General features: G+C 34.2%; 1 protein-coding gene across 1 annotated transcript; it reads left to right on the top strand.

Annotated features, from left to right (window-relative positions):
• The first annotated feature begins 4,856 nt into the window (after positions 1-4,856).
• Positions 4,857-10,050, top strand: LOC133699480 (uncharacterized). Its single transcript, XM_062122722.1, has 8 exons — positions 4,857-5,021; positions 5,427-6,507; positions 6,907-7,025; positions 7,349-8,260; positions 8,349-8,655; positions 8,893-9,058; positions 9,467-9,572; positions 9,708-10,050. The coding sequence occupies exons 2-8, from the start codon at positions 5,704-5,706 to the stop codon at positions 9,823-9,825; spliced, it is 2,532 nt and encodes an 843-aa protein (XP_061978706.1). The 5' UTR covers positions 4,857-5,021; positions 5,427-5,703; the 3' UTR covers positions 9,826-10,050.
• The last annotated feature ends 1,148 nt before the right edge of the window (positions 10,051-11,198 follow it).

Below are 11,198 nucleotides of genomic sequence, written 5' to 3'. Positions count from 1 at the left end.
TTAGCCAAACCCACCCATGTTTTGTGGCCCTAGATGGCATGGGGTCCTAATTAACCCTAGAACATGATGCATGAGCCCTCGCATGCCCTTAAAAGCCACCATTTCTGATTGGCCTTTTCATTACTAGGAAGGACCCCTCCATCTTCATCATGCATGTATGCTCTGAGTGTTGCAGAGAGATTAGGAAACAATGGAGAATATGCTGCGGAGGAGGGAAGTGCAAATTCATGGACAAGAGTGAGCTGAAGGACGGGCAACCTAACTCAATCAACATTTTCTTTCTATTACCACACACACACACACACACACACACACATATATATATATATATATATATATATATATAGGCATCTTTACCTTTTTATATGATGAAGACCCATCATGACCCAATTATGACAAAACAATTTACCGCAATGTATGCATCCAGCTCTTTCTTTTTATTTCTTCCGTTTGTCCTTTTCCCTAGCGTATATGATATTGCTTGCGGTTTTTTTTTTGTTTTTTTATATGAAAATAATATATATATATATATATATTATTTGTATTTTATTTTATTCATGTATGTAGAAGATAATTTTTTTCCATCAAAACTGTATATCTTATTCATGTATTTTATTTGTTTTGATGATAAGATATCTTTTTTATTAGCAGCATAATTTTTAATAAAAAAACTTAATTTCATATTCATGTATTTCCTTTTTCTTCTTTTTTTCTACGAAAACATGCTTTTTTTTATGATGAGAAGCATTGTTTTTTTAAGTAAAAACTTATTTACTCACTTATATGAAAAATATAAGAATAAAAAATATAAGAAAATCACATAAAAAATTTATAATAAAAAAATTGAAAATAGATATTTTATTTTTATTCAATATTATTGAGTAATTTTTGTTAAAATGTTTTGCATATTAGGTCAACGCATATATCTTCACCAAAAAATTGCTAATATTATCATAAAAACCTCAAAACTTCTTAAAAATAATGGCATAATTTCTAAATATTATATTAATAAATTGATTTTTAAAATAATTGTATTACAAAATTAAAAAAAAACACTAAGGGATATTAAAAAAAAAGTTTGGCGCCCGCATGCCTAGAAAGCAAGGCCTGTACTTCTTCTTCTTCATCTCAATGAGTAGACAACCTAATTAATATAATAGACAACACATTATCTTTTAAGTTAAATTTTAGCCACCTTTAGCGGCTGAAAAGTAAGAGTGAGCTTTTAAATCTCAATAACTCAATTTTTAAAATTTATTTTTATATAAAAACACTCAAAAAAAAAATTAGAAACTTTAATAAACCCATTTTCAAACTGAAAAACCTTCTAATCACCTTAAAACCCAAGATGTAACTAAATAATAAAAAAAACTTTATGGTCATTTGTCATGCTAGAAAAAATCACTTTCATTACACTTTCCTCTTCAAAACAAATTCATTCACTAAGATCTGTGCTTTTCATAAGTATTTTTTTGTGGTTTTCTGTATGGTCATCTCAGTCTTATGATCAGAATTATTAATTTCAAATATTAAAAAAAAATGACCTACCCCGTGGTATAGCGTGAGCAAAAAAATCTAGTGACTACCTATTCTATATCAGCACCCGTGCATTATTAATAAAAACTAAAAAGTGTTGTGAAAATATTGTACTCCATTGTAACTTCTCTCGCAATTTATTTTGGATTAATTGGAGCAACAACTTTTTTTTAATTTCATCTTGGTTATCAAAGTTCTTTTTTATTCAATTGCATCTTTTTGTGACCAAATTGACTATCAATTTCTTTTGATTTGTTATATAGGGAAATAATTCAAAAATATAGAAACATAGTGTAAAACATGGCAAAAAAACAAGGCCTTTTTAAAATTTTAGCAAAAGAGTTTGTTCTAGTCTTTATAGTTTTTTTTGTTCAGGTCCTGTTAGTCTTTCCCCACGCCTGTTCTAGGTTAAAAATTTATTTTTCTCCATATTAAGTCCTTGAATTTAAGAGAACAGAGAAAAAGTTGTCAAAAAAAATAAGAAAAGAGAAAGTCATCGATCACGAAAAAAGTTGTTATTCATGTCAATAATTTTTTATATATTTATTAACTTGTATAATTTTTAATTTATTTTATTATATACATGTATTAGCTTTTTGATTCATAGTTATATATTTTTATTGATATAAAAAAACAAATTAACAATACTGACACATTTATTTTATCTGATCCATTATGTTTCACAGATCAACTTACTAATCTATCCAAAAAAGTTGGATATATAAGCGGCTACATGTCAAGTTTTATATAGCCAGGGAGCTATTGTCTGTTTACAAGCATAACGTGGGGTTCAGACAGGAGTGATAGTCTAGGGCCGATGCCCTTTTCTTTTCCTTTTCCTTTTCAGTTTTATCTTTTTTCAGGGCCATGTCCTTATATGATCGGCCGACTTGTTATTAAACCTCCTTTAATGAGTTTCCCGGCAACGTGGAACAGTAACAAATGTGTCTGTTGCTAGCGGCTGTTCAAGAGACTATTACGTACTAGCATTCTCCTAAATATTCATATGTACTGAAATGTTTGCTGCATGTATGTTATTTTATTTTATTTGTATCATTCCTTTTTATTTTTCGTGTAAAATAAAAAAAAATTATTGTTCAAACACATTATAACTGCTTCTTTTAAAACTATAATTAAAATAAAACACATTTTCAATCTCTTCTCACCACATTACACAACAGACCCTTAAAAATTATAACGGTTTCTTTTGAATAGTGATAATTGCTACAAAAATTTATGTAAATATTATATTAAAAAATTCGTCAGTCAATTTTTTTTTAATTTATGGTAGCTCATATAGATAATATGATTAGATAAAAAAAATAATTTTGTATTAAATCTCCAATTTATCCAAGAAAAAAATATTTAAATTCATAACCTATATTTTTAAAAAGAAAAAAGACAGTGTAAATCATGAGGTGTGAATTAACTGATCAGGTATTATGTTTATTTTTTAATAATTACGAGTTTGGGTACTTTTAAGATTACTGAAGACTTACATAAACTTTAATTTTAGAATTTGTGGGATTATACAGGCAAGATAACTTAAATATTTATATTAATAATAAAAAAAAAAACAGGGTGTTATGTACCGTTGTAGCCTATTTTCATTGATATTGTGTGTGTGTATTTGAATCGTGATTTGATAAAATTTGAGTTTAATAGAGCGTTAACAAGAAAGTACAAATTTGATGGACATAATGATGTGGTTAATTATCTACTTGCTTTTCTTTTTTGACAAAAAACACGTGCAATCAAATCTCCCACAGAAATTATCTAAAATTCTCCTAATGGAGACAGAATATATACACCACTCAGGTTCCATCCTCACTTTTCTTTGAAAAATAATAAAAAAGCCAATATGACGTCACTCTTTTGAATTGCCGTTCAAACGGTTATTTGGCGGCACGTGTAACTCGACAAGACCGCAAAAATCCCTCCCATTTCTTCAAATTCCACTCTTACCCTTCCACAACTACCAAACGGGAAAACATGGAACGGCGCCGTTAATGGGGTTGGTAAAAAGCGAACCCTGAATCCGGTGTCGTTTATTTCCTGTGTCCCTGTTTCTCCTCACTTCCCGTTACATTTAAGATTTGGAATTTTCCGCCAACACCCTCGCGAGAAAGTTGTATTTGCAACGTGTCGCGTCGTGATTGCTCAGATATTTAAAGACGTTAATGTTACGGCAAGAATTATGGGCATTGGGCACAATATGTGAAACCCATGACGTGTCCACCTTCCCATTATTAGGGTAAACTATATTTTTGTGCTTGTAGTTTTATTATTGGCTCCATTTAGCCTCCCATAAATTAATACCCACCATGTATCCCTTATTGCTTTTATAAATTTCAATTTTTTTCTTCACTAATAAACATAATTCTAAAAAAACTAAAATTCCATCTTTTTTTTTTATATTTTTCTCATCTTCCTTTATTTTTTTTCTCCTCAATCATAAAATACCTTAAAAATTCTCACAAAAACACTTGAAACAAGAAACATAACTCTATAATCAAAGTTAAAAAAGAAAAATTATTTATCAAAAAATATTAATAATAAAATTTCACAAGAAAATAATAGAAAAATAGTAGGAAAAATCATGAGCAACAAGGTATGTATTGCATGCATAGTTTTTAGACCCGGTCCGGTTCAAGGCCCGGGTTTTGGGTCTTGATAGGGTCGCTAGGTTGTCCAGGTCAATTCTTTTTTTTTAATCAAACGACGTAGTTTTAATAAAAAAATAAAAGTCAACCGGTTGCAACTGAGTTTTTGACCGAGTCTTACGGGGTTATATATAGTTTTTTCTTTCTTTGTTTTTTCTTCAACCAGACCCGATTCTAAATCTTGATCGACCTACCGAGCCGGGTTTTAAAACTATAATTGCATGAACAGTAAATAACAGTCTCCTGTTTTTTTATAAAATAAATATTATATATGTTGTATGGAAATCTTGTATTGTTGGTCATTTATGGATTATTTACTTAAAAAGTAAGCTATTTAATTTTATTTTATTTTATTTTCACGATAAAGGATATGTTTGAGTTAGATTATTCTAGATGCTAGCTTTAATATTTAAACTTAAAAAATCAACGAAAAGAGCATATTTTTATAATCACTAAACTAACATCTAGAGTTGAGTGGACCACGAAATTAATAATAAAGCGTGCCACCTTTCAAGAAACTATAAAGAAAGGTGGTGATATTTAGAAACTTTGAATGTAGGAGTAGAAGTGAAACTGTGATGTATTTATAAGGATGGAAATGAAATTTACCCATTTATAATTACGACTTGTTGTCTACAATTAAAATGAACCTTCCTTCCTTCCTCCCCCCTGCCTAAGAAACAAAACAAATACTGTCGTTTCTCTCTCTCCACAACTCTCTCGCAGTCCGAGTCAGTCTTTCTCTAGAGTTTTGTTTCCTCTACCTCGAAATTAACAGAGCTTCCTTATGACGCTTGCTGGAATCGGCCTGGTCTATAAACGGTGCGTCGTTTCGGCCATCTCCGGCGTTTTTTTCTAGATTTATCGGTTTCTGATTAGTTTGACTTTGAAATGGTAACGGTGTTTTATCAAAAGAACGAAAAAGAAGAGTATTTTTTTTGAATTTGTTGTGTTTTGTATTTTGTTTTTCAAAGAATGAAAAATGTGAAGATGTGGATTTTCAATTCCTTGTATTTTCCTGCGTTTTCTCGGCGACCAAACGAATTAGAAAGCGAATAGATTTATATGAATCTGTTCTTGTTGGATTCAGCTGGCTGAGGATTACTATAATCATTTTCTTATGGATTTTGATTTTTTTTGAGGTATTAAATTTGATTTACGTATTTATGAGAATATTGTGACTGACATATTTTACTCCTTTTTTTTTTTAATTCAATATTGATGCAGAGGAAGGGTTGCGTGCGCCTGTGATGAGTTGAGGGGAGAAAATTGGGTGGTTTAATGTGGAGGTCACTTGATGTTTACATGAATTGCATTGTTTTCTTTTGGTTTCATAGTGAAGATTGATGATGGTGACGAGGGAGAGGATGAATTTGAGGGTTGTTGATAAAATTTTAATTTGTGTGGTGATCTGATTTTATTGTAAATAGATGGAATTTTTTTTCCAAGCATTTTAAGCGGATGGCTTAAGCGGTTTTGTTTTTTTAGTTTCGAGTTTGAATTAATGGCCATTGCTAGTCTACACAATGTTTCTGTGCTTGATTCTTCCTTCCTCAGGGAATCTCAATCAGAAGTAGTGAGAAGACGGGGTGATGATGGGAGAAGCACCCGGACATCGTCCCACCTGCAAATACAGCAGGAGCTTGAGGATGAGCATGTGGTGAGTCATGTCCAAGGGAGGGTTGGTGATAGATTGGTCCAACATCAGAGTGATGGATCGAGTACTGATCTATTGAGGGTGGATGCTTCTGATAGCCACAGTAATGGTCAAAGTGGTTCTTCGGAGGGTGGGAGTGCTGGGGAGAGTGAGTATGGACAATGGTCCCCTGGTCCAATTGGATCAGAGAATGGACAAGAGGATTCTTCTGATCTAGGAGAGGTTGAAAGGGAGAGGGTAAGGCAGATTTTTCGGGAATGGATGAACAGTGGTGCAAGGGAATGCGCATCCAGTATTTCCCGAAGGAACAATGGTTCTAGAGCTGAATGGCTTGGTGAAACTGAGCAGGAAAGAGTAAGGATTATAAGGGAGTGGGTGCAAATGAACACCCAGCAGAGAGGTGCTTGTGTCGATCGTAGAGAAGAACAAGGTTCCGAAGTTGCTGGTCAAATTGAACAAGTTCTTGATGGATTGGCTGTTAACCACAATGATGGCCAAGCTGAGAATACTCGGAGGGGTATTCGTCGATTGTGTGGCAGACAAGCTTTGCTTGATATGCTTAAGAAGCATGAGAGAGAAAGGCAAAGTGAGCTGCAAGGTCTGTCGGAGCATCACGTTGTAACACAATTCGCTCATCGAAACCGCATTCAGGTTAGCTGCTATAAATGTTGATATTTTCAATATGCATGAATCTTGTTTGTTTATTATTTGATTGCATACTATCCATTAATGTAAACAATAATTGATCTCTAATCCGTAATGGTGCTGAATGCACTGGGATGATAGAGATTTGAGGTTTAAGTATTTAATGGTTCCACATAAGGATTGATCGTAGGAGATTCTGGGTTTTGAAGAGTTTTTTAACAGAGGCTGATTGAATGCTTGCATTTATGATTTATTTTTTCTCCACTTTTGATAATTTTTTCTTGGTAAAGTCAATTACTTATGGTAAATATATGGATATGTAATCATTGATATGTCTGCTTATGAGTTATTTGAGACATTTTCTTGTGTTTCTAATATGGTTGCTGTGAACTTTTTGTCTTGCAGTCATTGCTTCGAGGTAGGTTCTTGCGAAATGACAGGATCATTGAAGATGAGAGGCCCACATCCCCAGCAGCAAGTGAATTGGGTTTATTGAGGCAGAGACATACCGTTTCTGATCTGAGGTATTGGATCTGTATGCCATAGCTTATCTCCCCCCCCCCCCCCCCCCAAGAATAAAAGGGAAAACAGGCATTTATATGTTTCTGGATTTTTCTTCAATAATGTGGCTGTGAACTCACTGTTGACGGCTACTGGGGCTCTTTCATGTTTTTCATTAAATTGGGTTTTCTCCAGATTATTTTGGGTTTGACCATTCTAAGTGCTGATTGTGAATGTCATCATGTTATTGCATTTGTTATTTCTACTGTATAATTCTGGACAGATTATAATCTAGTAAATTTGTACATTTGTTAACAATGCCGTGTAAACTCTTGTTTCCATGCAGGGAAGGATTTTTCTCAAGATTGGACCATTCTGTTTATGGACAAGTAAGCAGCAATGTCTCTGATACCTCATCTAACAATGACATGAATGGTAATAGAAGTGAACAAATTGAAGCAAATAACTCACAACAGGTCATAGATGAATTTTATGTACAAACCGAGTCAAATACTGAGGAAATTGGTAGCCTTGGGTTGTTGGATGGTAGAGCTGATATAGAAGATAACATAATTGATGAAACAAGTGGGCAAGACTTTACTGCTCATTCAGTAGAGGGGCCAAGGCAATTTTCAGACTCTGATGTGGGAGGCAGGCAACAGTTAGCCAACGTTGCATTTGTTGAAAGGAGGGATGGTACCAGAGAAGAGGCTAGTGACCACAGGCGGGGAGGTACTAATAACGAATCATCCCAAGAAACTGTGGGAAGTGAAGCTGAGGAAGACATGCAGCTTCTATCAACGACAGAAGTATTTTCTCAACAATCCGAGGCAGATAGGGGGGATAGTGCCATCCCCTTGTTATCCAATCATTTGATTGATTTGGAAGCCACTGCAAATGAAAGTGTAAATTGGCAAGAATCTGCTGCACCACTGGAACAGTGGCAGAATCAACTCCTGGAAAATGAAGGGCAGCACTCATTTGAAGCTAGTCTAACATCTGGAGAATGGGGAGATGGGATTCAAGATAACATTGATGGTCATCAACATGAAACTGCTGCTAATGAATGGTCGGAAAATGAAGATAGAGAAGGGGCCTCTGAAGTGTGGCATGAGGATGATGGTTTTCAAGAGGCTGTGCATAGTTGGCTAATAGAGCCTTCTGATCAGGAAGCTGCACCAGTTGGTAGGATGGATCCATTTTATTTTCCTGATGATGATAATGTATACAGCATGGAGCTCAGGGAACTCTTGAGCAGGTATGAAGCTTGACACTGAATTGCCTATTGTTTTTGCCATTTTGAGTCATCAAATTATTTATAGAAGTTTTTTTTATTCATGTGGTAGGAGAAGCGTCTCTACACTTCTTCGCAGTGGTTTCCGTGAGAGTCTTGACCAATTGATACGCTCATATGTTGAAAGGCAAAGCCATGCTCCCCTTGAATGGGAACTGCAAACAGCACCTACTCCTGCATCAACAGAACAAGATCTGGAGCAGCAGACTGTGGATCAGAATGAGATTGAGGGGAATATTGTTCAAAGTCCTTCGCTTGATCTACCTTCCCGGCCTATACGCCCTGTTGAGCAGCTCTGGGATCAAGAGTCACGCCATTATACTTGGCCACAGCATGACATGCATCCACGCTTTGGAATCGTGAGTTCACTTATACCAAGTGATTCTTGGAACTGGACTTCTGTTTACAAAATGCACTAAACACTACTTTTGAATATTTGTTTCTCGGTGAAATTTTTTATACAGCTTTTTTGAGGAAGTCAAATGTCTAGTGCTAGCTTCTAGTAATTAATGCGGTTCAAATTGACATGTTTTATTGAAAAAAAAATCATAGAACGATATCCTTTTCAACTGAAACATTGATTTGATATCATACAGGAATGGGACATTGTTAGTGATCTAAGGATTGACATGGCTAGACTACAACAAAGAATGAATAACATGCAGAGGATGCTGGAAGCCTGCATGGACATGCAACTTGAGCTGCAACGGTCAATACAGCAAGAAGTTTCAGCTGCTTTGAATCGCTCTGCCGGTTCACCAGGTGTGCTCCCTTTATTTGAATTCTTCTATTTCTGCCCCTTTTTTCTTTTTGTCAATCATTGTATTCGTTGGGGGCAAATTCTTTAGGAAATAGCTTCAGTTTGCGGTCCAGTCTGTATAGATGTTTTTCCTTCTAGTGTGGTCCACACAAATCATTCCTGTTAAGTTAGCTTCAGGAAGAAAATAGTTTCTGCATTCCATTACTTTCTCAATGAAAATGTCCTATTTGGACTTGTTTGACTACCAATGCTGAGTAAAAAATATTATTTTTAGTTTATGCATGTAATTTTTTATTGGATATGTTCCTTGGCAATTGTACGAATGGGACTATAACATTAAAATTGCACGCATCATTTTATTTGTTTTTTTCAGAGTTGACCATAAAAAAAACACCATTACTTTATTGTAGGGATTTGTGAGGACAGTGCTCCTGAGGATAGAACTAAATGGGATCATGTGAGGAAAGGGATTTGCTGTATATGTTGTGATGGAAGTATTGATTCCCTACTGTACAGGTAAATTACTGCAGAACCATACAAATCTCTGACATTGATTTGAGGTATGGATGGGCCAGATAAGAATGGAACTTATTGCATATTTTATCTAATGCTGCTCTTTTTCCCTTTCTTTTGGCTATCTTCATTTTACAGGTGTGGGCACATGTGCACATGCTCTAAATGTGCTCATGAGTTGGTCCAAAGTGGGGAGAAGTGTCCAATGTGTAGAGCACCTGTAATTGAGGTTATCCGTGCCTACGCTGTCTTATAATTTGATGGTTGAGAGAACTAGAGGACAAATTAGAAAGAAAGATATGTTTGGCTTAACAATGCACGATTCTTGTCAGGCTTGCCTCTTGATCCCACCAGGTATTTTATTATTTCCTGGTTTTTTCCCTATTGATTTTGATTATATTGATTGTATGATTGAGAGAACAATTTGGCTTCTTTGATTCATTATTTAAACGTGAATAAAAAAAAATATTGAGTGGAAGAATATCTTAGTGTCAATGTTACACTACCTGGTGGAAGCTCAGTGGGTTTATTGCTCTTGGTCCAAAAAAAAAAACTCGAAAATTGATGTTACTGCCTGCATAACATTCCTCTTGCCCACTTTCCTGCAAGGCTATCTGGTAACCACCGTGCATGATTTCTTTTTCTTTTTCTTTTGGAGAATGCATGATTGATTTAGTATCTTGCGTCTTTTATAAATTGTGCGTTCCTCACCATATGGCTCAATGACCAGAAGAAAGTGAACCGGAAAGAGTTTTCCCTGGAAATGCAATGTTTGATAATAGGGCAATTAATCTTTGATTGGGATTTCCAACTGGAATTGACTTTGGGCATTCCATGAAATTCGGAAATTATCTTTCAGCTGAATAAGCTAACATCCTCACCGAGACATGGATATATAAAACCTGGCTCAATCCAAGATTCAGGGTTACAGGTTGGGTGAATAGGTTGGGTGAATCAATGGAAAACTAGTCATTTAAAGATTTTTTTTAAAAAAAACTTAAAACAACATTGTTTTGACATTGTTTTAAAGTCAAATTGAGTCTCATCTTGGTTTTAACTGTGTCATAGTTTTCATAGGTTGACCTAGCGATTAGGTTTGATTGAATTTGACTACTGGATTGATTTTCATCCTAGTTCAACATAAAACTTGACATGGGTTATGTCTTGGATCGGAAGGTCACCAAGAAGACCTATCTGGCGTCACCTCATGTTACCTTGAAAGATTCTTGTGAAAAGGCTCGAAACCACCATCATAGTGTAGTTGATTAGTAGTAGTTGTAGCTTCACGCCAATACTTTCACAGATATAATGAAATGAGTATTTGATATTGTGGTTATAATTTAATAAATAGATTTAAGGAAAATATTTTTAAGTGTGATTTTAAAAAATATATGATTGATTAAAATTATTGTTGGATGAATTTTTGCATGTAAAATAAATAAAAAAATAACTCTTCATAAATGAAAAAAAATATTTTAGTTTTTATAAAATTAAAGTTTGAAATGAAATTATATATATGGGGTACAGTAAAAAAAAATAAAAATCTTATTAACTACTCAACAATTTTTTTTTATGATGATAGGAAGAAAAGTAAAAGTTATCACCCCTTCAGTCAAGGTATTATTAAAA

Source organism: Populus nigra, chromosome 7, assembly GCF_951802175.1.
Source record: "Populus nigra chromosome 7, ddPopNigr1.1, whole genome shotgun sequence".
NCBI lineage: Eukaryota > Viridiplantae > Streptophyta > Magnoliopsida > Malpighiales > Salicaceae > Populus > Populus nigra.
The sequence above is the reverse complement of the archived record's forward strand: the minus strand, read 5'-3'. Positions and strand labels throughout refer to the sequence as shown.